Source organism: Hemiscyllium ocellatum, chromosome 8, assembly GCF_020745735.1.
Source record: "Hemiscyllium ocellatum isolate sHemOce1 chromosome 8, sHemOce1.pat.X.cur, whole genome shotgun sequence".
In the NCBI taxonomy this organism is placed as follows: domain Eukaryota; kingdom Metazoa; phylum Chordata; class Chondrichthyes; order Orectolobiformes; family Hemiscylliidae; genus Hemiscyllium; species Hemiscyllium ocellatum.
Window position 1 is genome coordinate 100,764,809 of NC_083408.1, and position 12,387 is coordinate 100,777,195.

Sequence of the window (12,387 nt, forward strand, 5' to 3'; positions counted from 1 at the left end):
CTTGCAGGACTTGATAGGTAGAAATGGAGAGGTTGTTGCCCTTTGTGATAGAGTCTAGGATCAGAGGACATAATCTCAGAATAAAGAATTGCACATTTAAGACAGAGGTGAGGACGAATTTCTTCTGAGGGTTATGAATCTGTTGAATTCCTTATCACGGAGGGCTGTGGAGGATGTTAATTATGCTGGAGGCCAAGAGAGGCAATTTTTTAAATCAGTAAGGGAATCAAGGGTTGTAAGGAAAAGACAAGAAAGTGGAGTTAAGCATTATCAGATCAGCCTGATTTCACTGAACAATGGAGCAGATTGATTGGATAAATGGCTGACTTCTACTCCTACATCTTACGGCCATTGAGCAAATGCAAAAAAATTCTTAACATGGAGCTTATAAACCTTTGTTCATCTTGGCATTGTAGTTACAGAATAGTTCAATGGCTATAGTTTCTATGATGCATATAAAAACATGGAAGCTGATGTTTAAATACAAGTTCTCAAGTAAAAGATCTATCAACTTCTATAATCTAATCCATCTGCAAATTTCTGTTTTGTCCCGTGGCCCCACATTCACCAAAGAAACTTTTTTCATTTTGGAAGCTACATGGCCAACAATTTTCTTTTATATCTTTTTATTTAGAAAGAGATTTTTAATTTCAAACTTCAGAGATCAAAAGCATATCTTGGTGCCATCAGTGGTTCCAGTACGTTTCGTTCTGATTGAAACAAAATATAGTTATAACTAATTTTCTCAATGCTTACCTTCTTTTTGATTCGCTTGCCACTGTCTGGGTCTTTGACTACTTTTTCCACCTCAGTCATGAAGTAATCATCCAGGCTGAGAACGCGTGGCGCAGCTCCTCCATACTCCACCTCCTTATCCTAAACAATAAGCAGAGACATAAATACTTAAGTTCACAAAAAAGATACTTTCCAAAATGGTTCTAATTTATTACCTACCTTTTAAGGACAAACACGATTCAATATTGTACCTTTGATGAAGTTAAAAAACAGAACTTGTCAAAACAGAAATTCCTATTCAAAAGTTCGAAGTTATTTTGGAGAGATTTTAGTATTTATACACAGAGCTAAACAATTCTTTAATCAACAAATCAGATGTAAGTACTGCACTCCTACCACAGCCGGTCATGAATGGTGGCAAACAATAAAAGAATAAGCTGGCAGAAGAGCCTCCATAAAACATCTTCATTCTCATTGATGGAGGAGGCCAATACGTCAGTGCAAAAGATAAGGCTTAAATATTTGCAACAACCTTCAGACAGAAATATCAGTGGATGATCCACTCTGGCCTCCTCCCAAGATCCCCAACATCATAGATGCTAGTCATCAGCCAATTCAATTCATTTTACATGATATCAAAAAAGAGCTGAAGGCACTGGAGGCAAAGGGCCTGACAACATCTTAGCATTAGCATGGAAAGCTTAAGCTCCAGAAACTAGCCATTCCATCAGCAAAGATGTCCCAGTATACTAGCAACTCTGCATCAACCCCTTAACATGGAAAATTGCTGAAGAGTGTTCTATCCCCAAAAAGGACAAATCCAATAAAATCAAATACCAGACCAAGTCTACTTTCAACCATCAGTAAAATGGTGGAAAGAGTTGTTGACTGTACTATCAATTGGAATTTACACAGCAACAATCTACTCACAGATGCTCACTTTGTGTTCTGCCAATAGCACTTCACTCCTGATCTCAATAAAATCGTCTAAAAATGGAAATATAACTGACTTCACATTAATGTGAATACCCTTGATGCAGTGTGGCACTAGAAGCCTTAGGTAATTTGATGCCACCATGAAGATAGGAAAACTCTGCTGATTGAGATCAAACTGAGCACAAATGAGGATGGTTGTGATAATTGGAGGCCTTCATCTCAGTCCCTGGATATCGCTGACAGAGCATCTAAGGGAAATGTTCAAGCAGCAATCATCTTCAACTGCTTTGACGACCTTCCTTTATCATTAGGTCAGAAGTGAGGTATTCAATGACGAATGCACAGCATTCAGTACCATTTGCAATTTTGCAGATACTAAAGCAGCTTGGGCTGTTAAGTAGAAAGTCAAACCCAGGTGTCACGATATGGGTAAACCCCTCTGCTAATTTAAACCTGACACGCCGAGAAGTTCACCTTGCCCCATAATCTGTTAAATTTTGAGAGGCAAAGAACTATCGCAGAGGTCACTATTTAACAATTTTATTTCTTAATAGCTATTTACAATTCCTTCCTTTTTGCCCACTCTACAACACTGGTCCGATAAAAACACCAATTAAGATTTACAAAATAAATTCAAATTTCAAAACCAGCCAGCTGTTGAATCTTCTCTTTATATCTTCCTCTGTAGATTTTCCTCTGTCATCCTTTCTTCAGTATTCTGCTTCACAGGTCTTTCATAAGAACAGGTATCTTTCAGAGAGCTATTCAGCTAGCAGTCTATACTTGTTGGTTTTCTTGGCAGTTCTTCCCCTAACTGTTCAATATGTCCAGTTTTGTACCCCAAAACATTGGATCATTTCACTAGCTTGACATTGTGAAAATACTAAATTCAAACTTGATTGGATTTTGGTATCTGGGGCATAATTTAAATTGATTGGCCAAATTTGAATTTGTTCTTGTATCATGGCAACTCATCTGCATGATTGGTTTCGCAGTCAAATATTAAATTCTAATTCTTTCAGCACACTGTATGCCTCTCTAAGCCTGTGCCAACTTCCAGTCTCTCTTAAATATACAGCACACACCTATACCTTCATAACATCAAACCATAGGAATGCCAGGCAATAACTGCTTCTATCCAGAGAGAATCTCAATATTACAATCAAAGAATCCCCCATCATTAACATCAACTGTGATAATGATAATCATTCATCACAGCCTGATTCAGTCATGTAAATAAAGTGGATAAAGGGCAAGTCAGACACTGGGACAAGAAACTCATCTCTAGACTCCCCAAAGACAATCGCTTAAAGTACAATTAGAGTCATACAGGACAGAAACAGACTCTTCAGTCCAATTCATCCATTCCAACCAGGTTTCCCAAACCAAACTAGTCCCAGTTGTCTGCTTTTGGCCCACATCCCTCAATCTTTCCTACTCATGTATCGGTCCAAATAGCTTTTAAATGTTGTAATTGTACCTGCCTCCATCACTTTCCCTGGCAGTAAATTCCATGTATGCACCATCCTGTGTGGAAAATAAAACTGCTCCTCAGCTCACTTTTAAATCTTTCCTCTTAAACCTATGCCCTCTAATTTTAGACACCCCTACCTCAGAATAAGACCTTGACAATTCACCTCAATGTCCTACACGTCAAGGAAAAAAGACCCAGCCTATCCATGCCTCTTCGGATAACTCAAAACTCTGAGTCCCAGCAACACAGTCATAGAGATGTACAGCATGGAAACAGACCCTTCAGTCCAACTTGTCCATGCCGACCAGCTATACCAACCCAATCTAGTTCCATTTGCCAGACTTGGCCCATATCCCTCTAAACCCTTCCTATTCAAATATCCAGATGCCTTTTAAATGTTGCAATTTAAAATATGCAATGCTTCATGAATTTGTGCATCATCCTTGTAAATCTTTTCGGCACCCTTTCCAGTTTAATAACATCTCTCTTATAGCAGGACAATCAGACCTGCATGCAGTATTTCAAAGGTGGCCTCTCCAGTGCCCTATACAGCAGCGGCATGATGTCCCTACTCCTATACTCAATGCTCTGACCAGTGAAGGCAAGTGTGCTAAACGTCTTCTTTATCATGCTGTTTACCTTCGACATGATTTCAAGGAACTATGCACCTGCACCCCGAGGTCCCTCTGTTTGACAATACTTCACAGGGACCTACCATTAACTGTCCAAATCCTGCCCGGTTTGTTCTATAAAATGCAACACCTTGCATTTATGTAAATTAAATTCTATTTGTCACTCCTTGGCCCAACTGATCAAGATCCTGTTGTACTCTTAAATAACCTTCTTCACTGTCCATTATACCACCAATTTTGGAGTCATCTGAAAACTTACTAACAATGCCTCCTATGTTCTCATCCATTTAAATAAATTACAAACAACAGTGGGTCTAGCTCTGATCTTTGAAAAACTCGGCTGGTCATAGGCTTCCAGACAGAAAATAACTCTCTACCCACAACTCTCTGTCTCCTACTGCCAAGTCAATTTTATATTCAATTGGCTAGCTCTCTCTGGATCTCATGTGATTTAACCTTACTAAACAGTCAACCATGTAGAAGCTTGTCAATGGCCTAACTTGCTCATTTAGACAAAGTATACTGCTTTGTTCTCATCTGTCCTGTTGGTCACATTCTCAAAAACCTCAATCCAATTTGAGAGAGACAATTTTTGACGTACAAAGCCATGCTGACTATCCCTAATCAGTCTTTGCCTCTGTAAGTGCATGTAAATCCTATCTCTCAGAATCCCTTCCAACAACGTACCCAGCATTGACGTCAGGCTCACTGATCTATAGTTTCTAGGCTTTTCATTGCTGCCTTTCTTAAATAACAGCATAATATTTGTCACCCTCCAGTCTTCCAACGCCTCACCCGTGGTTATTGATGACACAAATATCTCTGCTAGGTGCCATACAATTTCTTCCCTTGCTTTGCATAATGTCCTGGGTTATACTTGATCAGGTCCTGAGGATTCATTACCTATGTGTGTTCAGACTTCCAGTACTTCCTCTTCTGTAATAAGGACTCTTTTTATGACATCATTATTTATTTCCCTCAGTTCCCCTAGCTTCCACACCTTTCTCCACAGGAAATGCCAATGCAAAATATTTTATCTCTTTAGTATCTCTTCCATCTCCTATGGTTCCACACATAGATGACTTAATTGATCTTGAATGGGCCCTTTCTCTCCCTAGTAACGCTTAATATACTTGTAAAAGCTATTTGGATTCTCCTTAACCCTATCGACCAAAACAATCTATTATCCCTTTTTTGCCCTCTTAATTTCCCTCTTTAGTGTACTATACTTTAGTCCTATATTTCTCAAGGGAATCACCTGATCCCAGACGTTTATACTTGACATATACCTCCTCCTTTTTGTTGACCACAGTCCCATTATCTCTAGTCATCCAGCGTTCTCTACTCCTATCATCTTTGCCCTTCACTCTAACAGGAACATGCAGTCACGAAACTCTTGTTATCTCACTTTTGAAAACCTCCCACACGCCAGTCATTCCTTGACCTGTGAACAGCCTCCCCAATTAACTTTTGAAAGTTCCTGTCTGGTACCTTCAAATTGGACTTGTTTATCAATATGTACCTACTACAGAAGGAGCAAAACATGGCCTTAATTTAGAACTTCTATGCAAGGATTATCCTTTTCCATAGCTGTTTTAAAAGTAATAGGTTTATGGTCACTGGTCCCAAAGTGCTCCCCCACTAATACTGCCGTCACTTGCTCTGCCTTATTTCCTAAGAGAAGGCCAAATTCTGCTCCTTCTCTAGTAAGTGCATATTGATAAAGAAAATTTTCTTGAACACATATAACAAATTTCTCCCCATCCGAGTCCTTAACACTGGCAGCCCCACTCTACTATTACAACCCCCATTATTCTGACAGATATCAGATCTCCCTATATATTTGCTCCTCAAGTTCCTGCAGAGAAACATAGAAACTTTAAATGAGTGGACAAAGGTCTCACAGATGAAATACAATGTTAATAAATGTAAAGTCATACATTTTGGTAGGAGTAACAGTAAAAAGGACCATTACTTAAATGGTAAAAGGTTACAGCATGCTGCTATACAGAGGGACCTGGGTGTCTTTATGCGTGAATCACAGAAGGTTGGTCTGCAGGTGCAACAGGTAATTGGGAAGGCAAATGGAATTTTGTCCTTCACTGCTGTTAGGATTGCATTTAAAAGCAGGGAGATTATGTTACAGCTGTATAGGGTGCTGGTGACGCCACACCTGGAGTTCTGCATGTAGTTTTAATCTCCTTACTTGCGAAAGGGGGGTGAAGAGGAAGTTCACAGTGTTGATTCCGGAGTTGACAGGGTTGGTTTATGAGGAGAGACTGAGTAGACTGGGATTACGTTCACTGGAATTTAGAAGAATGAGGGGAGATCTTATAGAAACATATAAAATTATGAAGGGAATAGATAAGTTAGATGGAGAGAGAATGTTTCTACTTGCAGGTGAAACAAGGACAAGGCATAACCTCAAAATTAGGTGGAGCAGATTTAGGAATGAATTGAGAAGGAACTTCTTCACCCAGAGGGTTGTGAACCTATGGAATTCCCTGCCCAGTGAAGTAGCTGACACTACTTCAGTAAATGCTTTTAAAGCTAAGATCGATAATTTTTTGAACAATGAAGGAATTAAGGGATACGGTGAAAGGGCGGGTAAGTGGAGCTGAGACCACAAAAAGATGAGCCACAATCTTACTGAATGGTGGAGCAGGCGCAAAAGGCCAGATGGCCTACTCCTGTTCCTAGTTCTTATGACAATTGGGGGTGCCAACAGTACAATTCCAACAAGGTGATTACCCCTTTCTTATTTCTCAGTTCCACCTATAAAGTGTTACTTGACGATTCCCCCGGAATATCCTCTGTAAGTAAAGCAGTGATGCTTTCTGAAATCAAAACACTACTCATGTCACATTTTCAGATGCAATCAAAGAGAACACATGTACAAGCATATATGCCAAGTAAGAACTGAACTACAAACAGGGCAGATATACTGCCTCACCTTTTCTAATCAGAAATGCTGAAGAATAGAATAGACTAGCAATTTAGTGTTGCACACATTTAAAAGAAAAAGTGAAAAGTTTTATAACTCGCTTTACTTTTGGAAACAGTAAAAATGACCTAAGTCATAGATTCGAAGGAAATAAGTAAAAATCAGGGCAAAGTTCGTCTCATATCAATTTCCGTTTGGGAAAAGCATATTAAAATGACGAACGCTGGAATACTCAGAATCTGTTGTCGAAGAAGCCTCTATGCTGAGACGAAAGTAAATTGTCCATTCCAGTTAACATCAACTAGCTAGGCTTTTCTTGGTTTGCATGGCACAGAGCTATTCATTCTCCTCAGTAGCTGAGACACAAACTTGCAAGTAACATTTGTATAGCAGTAACCTGCTCGTTTATGCCTTTTTTGGCTAATATTAGGGTCATCGAGCTTCTGATCTCATTACATCTTTGGTCTGAACACAGACGAAACAGCTGAACTCCACAACTGAGAGGAACTGCCCTTGACAGACTGCATTTCACTGAGCATGGCATTAAGAAGGTCTAATGAAACAGGTATCAATGGAAATCAGAGGAAAACTCTCTGATGACATATACACCACAAGAAAACTGGTGAGATTGCTCAAGGTCAATCACTTCTGTCCCAGAATATCACTGCAATAATTCCTCAGGGTAAATATTTTTATTTAACCTGTTCAGACACATATGACACATGTCTGGGGTAGCCAGGAGTTGAAAACAGCTCTGCTGGCCCAAAAGTAAAGAAATTACTACTATGGCACAAAAGCTTTAAATTACTCAAGGCAGTCTCCTAGGCCCAAGCACCTCCAGCCATTTCATCAATAACCTTCCTATGTCATTAGGTGAGCAGTGGGGGCAATGATTGCACAATTCACACTTCCTTGGACAGTGAAGGAATCCATATTCTCGTGCAGCAAAACATGGACAACAACTAAGCTTGTGCTGATAAATGAGATTTGTGTCAAACAAGACTACCACGAGAAAATGAAAATCGAACATTTGCCCAATACATTCAACGGTATTACTATCACTGAATCCTTCCTAACAACATTCTTGGGGGTTACCATTGATCAGATACTGAACAGAATGAACAACATAAATAATGTGTCTACATCAAGTCTGAGGCTGGAGATCTGTGGCAAATAACTAACTTCCTCACTCAACAGTGCTCGTCTACCATCTATTCTTAGGAGTATTGTGATGGAATAATCTCCACAAACCCAGATGAGTGAAGCTCCAACATCACAAGAACTCAAAAATCATCAAGGATAAAGCTCGAGTGACACCTAAACTTTCTACAGTCACTCTCTTCATCAATCAAGCACAAAGTGGCACAAGTGTGTACCATCTACACAATGCACTGCAGGAACCAACCAGGCATTGTCAAACAATACCTATGAAACCATGGTCTCCATCACTTGGAAGGACAAGAAAAGCAGATGCATGGGAACATCATCATCTGCCATTCCTCTCCAAGTCACACACCATTCTGACTTAGAACAGTTAATTAATTCTTTCACTGTCACTAGGTCAAAATCCTGGAATTCCCTTTGGATACAAGTACATGAAATTCACTGCAGCGACTTAAGGTAGATCACCACACCTTATCAAGGTCAAATAAGGGTGCATAATAAATGCTGACAAGCCAATTATGCTCACAGCCCATGATTTATGACATAATAGATCTGTAAACTTTCAAATAATTTGACAGATGGTTATACTCACACGAATAAGTTTAGCAACATGCGTCTTCCCACTTCCAGGGAGTCCTCGCATGATAACTACAATCTGTAAGAAAATAATGTTCAATGTTACTGCAAAACATAATGATCCAAACCACATATAAAATATGCTAATCAAAAATAATTAATTTTTCTATGAAGTCAAATGAGTTCTTAGCACAAAAAATACAATTACTGTGACAGAAGACAAACAAATGGATTTTGCCCTTATCTCTTAAAAAGAATGGTATTCAATCATGACATTTATAATTAATAATCCTCCTCTGAAAGTCATTCTAAAGCAAATCCTAATATTGTACACAGAAATACAGATATTCTAAATATGAAGTATAAGCTGACAGCTGAAATTCTGTACAAGCAATCATTGCTTAACATAGGAACATTGCATTTAAAGCAATAGATTCAGTAAAATAAATTAAATAACCTGTATGAAATTGAAAACTTACTTGTAATCCAGTGAAGGTACAACTGCATTCTTTCAGATTTGAGTTACAGTTGCAGATTTCTTTAAACGTAGATACAGACAGAGCCCTCAGGAGGCCCCTGTGTGATACCAGTGCATGCAAAGGGAAGTTCTGGCTATGACGTATATTTAAAACGGATTCAAGTAAGGTCAACACCACTGAAGAACAGGAAAAAGGTTGGTGCACGATGCTTCGATCAACTGATAAAGTTGCTGATAGACTGAGAATGATCTGATATACAACATTAATTGTTCCAGAGATTAGGGACCAACAATAAGGATAAAAATCAGTAGAATGTGACAAGTGATGGTTCTCTGTGTACAATATTCTGGCCTTATAGCTTCATTACATACCAATGATGGGTGAAGAAATAGAGTGTTGCTTAGTGTTATGAAGATGTAGGTGTACTGTACCTTTAAGAGAGTTAAAAGCTAGTAGAATTATCTGACAGCACCGAGTGTTCTGAACAAGATATAATGTAACCTTTTGGTCCAGCAGCTAGTGTAGCTGGTTGCCTGGAGACAAAATCAAATTTGAATTCGGCCAATCAGCTTAAATTATACTCCAAAAAAAAATTAAACTCCAATCAAATTTGAATTTAGTACAATGACAACATTAAAAGCCAATGACATAATCCGATGCTTTGTGGGTAAAAGACCGGGAAACATTGAATAGTTGGGGGAGAACTGCCAAAAGATCAACAGATACAGACTGCTAGCCAGAACTGTCTGAGAGGTACCTGTCTAGAGAAGGAGTTGCACAGAGAAAAACATCGACAACAACCGGGGACAGCAAATTGGCAAAGAGAAGATTTAACAGCTGGCTGGTTTTGAAATTTGAATTTTTGAGTAAAACTTAACCAGTAAAACTTTATCTGACTAGTAGTATAGAAGGGAAAGTAAAAGATAGGTTAGAGGAAGCAAGTGTAAATAGTTGTTAGCTAATTATTCTCTGTTATACTTTAAGAAAAAAAGTTGTTAATTGGTACTTTAAGTAGTTCTTGGTCTCTTGAATTTTCACAGATTACTGCACGTGTTAAATCTTTTCTGTATTGCTGGATTAAATTAAGCAGGAGGGTATACTCCGTGTCATAACAATTGGGGGCTCATCCAGACTTTGAATGGTTTGGGGGATTTTGTCTGCGACTTGAACAGCTTGGGTCTTGGATTTGTGATTTGAACTGGTTTAGACAGATTTGAATAGATTTGGGAATACGAAAAACGCCAGCAGATTTAAACACTTGCAGGTTAGTGTCCCAATTCTTTAAATAAAACGCAGGCGAGACAATTTGTTTAATTTTGGTGACTTGTGTTGATTAAATTAAAAGTGAGAGAAATTGTTCTTAAAATTGCTAAAAGGGTTCTGGGATTTGAAGATGATCCTCAAATTTGTCAAGAATTTTTAGAAGGAAAGAAAAAAGCCATGTCTTTAGAATTAGCAAATAAGAAAGATTTGAGTTTAACCAAAGACAAAAGTAAAGCTGAAATTGTAAGGGAGTAACTCAAACACGGTGCGTCAGACAAACAGACAAGTGCATTAGAGGTAGAAACATTTAAATTACAATTGAGGAAAATGGACTTAGATGATAAACAAAAAGAGAGGTAAGAAAGGAGGAGAGAGAAGAAGAATGAGAGAGATGGTACATATCTGAGCAAAAAGAGAGTTTGAACTTGAGAAGTTGTGACTTAGTCAGCAAAGTCAAGTTAACAGGATGGAGATTAAAAGAGAAGATAGTGATATACACAAATATGTCAAAACTCTGCCACTTTTTTTTTGAGAAAGACGTTGAAGCCTTCTTTATTTAATTTGAAAAATTGGCTAGGCAGATGGAGTGGTCCGAGGATTTAGAGGTAATACTAGTTCAGACAAAACTAGTAGGCAGAGCTCGTGAGGTATTTACCGCACTCTCAGATGAGGTGTCAAGAGATTATGAAGAAGTTAAACAGGCTGTTTTAAGTGCTTATAAACTGGCACCAGAAGCATATAGACAGCGGCTCAGAATCACATAGAACCAGGTCAGACTTATGCTGGGTTCAAAAGAATTAAACACAGTCATTTTGATAGATGGGTGCGTGCTTTGAAAATAGATAGAATTCTTTGAGGCTCTATGAGAGATTATTCTGCTGAGGGAGTTTAAAAACTCACTACCAGGGATGGCAAGAATTCATGTGGAGGGACAGAAAGTGAGAGGGGCAGCAGAATTAGCAGATGAGTACATCTGGTGCATGAGACAGCTTCTGTCCAGAATTTCGTCCTGTGAGGGATAGAAGTTGGGAGATCCTACACTACGAAACCAAACATAGAGAGCACTGTTAAGAATTTACCACAAGCTAAAAAATAAGCCCAAGAGGGTGGAAACTAAGTGAAAGGCCTCACGTGTTTCCACTGTGATAAAGTGGGGCACACAAAGTCATAGTGCTGGTTGCTAAAGAAAGGCACCATGGGAAAAGATGCAGTAAAAGAAGCTCAGCCAGTGGCATTAGTGAAGGTAGCTGAAAAATGTGTTGCTGGAAAAGTGCAGCAGGTCAAGCAGCATCCAAGGCGAAAGAGAATCAATGTTTCGGGCATAAGCCCTTCTTCAGGAAGGCCTGAAACGGCGATTCTCCTGCTCCTTGGATGCTGCCTGACCTGCTACACTTTTCCAGAAAGACATTTTTCAGCTCTGATCTCCAGCATCTGCAGTCCTCACTTTCTCCGCATTAGTGAAGGTAGTAAAGGAGACCCCAAGAAGAACAAAGGAGCTGCATTAGAGTGCACCGCCTAGGCAGAGGCTGGGTACAGAGTTAGTACCTGATCTCGACAAAGAATTGACCTGTTTACTCAGGAAGAACAGGGAGAGAACGACAAGAAGTTATAATTTTGAGAGATACAGAATCTCACCGGTTGCTGATAGTAAGAGATGAGGAAATATGCACTCTTTCTGATCTGTTACCCGAGAGTGTGGTAATTTGTGGGATAGATAACAGAAATTTAGTGTTCCCCTTTGTAAGATCAGGTTGGAGTGCCAATTCACGACTGGGGAAGTTACAGCGGGAGTGATTGACAGATTGTCAGTTCCAGGAATTCAGTTTGTTCTTTGGAATGATTTGGCAGGGTCTAAGATTTGAGTGACTCTCCTTGTTATGGAAGACTGCCAAAAGATCAACAAGTAAGGACTTCTAGCCAGAACTGTCTGAGAGGTACCTGGATAGAGAAGGAGTTGCACAGATAGAAACATCGGCAATGACCGGGACAACAAATCTGCAATGAGAATATTTAACAGCTGGCTGGTTTTGAAATTTGAATTTTTCAGGACTGTATCGAGAAAGACAAGCCAGTTACATCACCAAATTGGACGTAATGCGTGGTTACTGGCAGGTACCTTTATCAGAGATGGCAAAATAAATTTCTGCATTTGTAACCCCAAATGTGCGATATCATTTTAAAGTA

General features: G+C 39.1%; 1 protein-coding gene across 4 annotated transcripts in view; it reads right to left on the reverse strand.

Annotated features, from left to right (window-relative positions):
• The window catches only part of ylpm1 (YLP motif containing 1), a 135,145-nt gene that overhangs the window by 43,002 nt on the left and 79,756 nt on the right, over positions 1–12,387 (reverse strand). For all 4 annotated transcript variants that reach the window (XM_060829394.1, XM_060829393.1, XM_060829391.1 and 1 more), the window contains 2 exons: positions 8,478–8,540; positions 757–876 (listed from right to left, as the gene is read on the reverse strand). In XM_060829394.1, the coding sequence (XP_060685377.1) occupies positions 757–876; positions 8,478–8,540 (183 nt within the window). The remainder of the gene's footprint in view (positions 1–756; positions 877–8,477; positions 8,541–12,387) is intronic.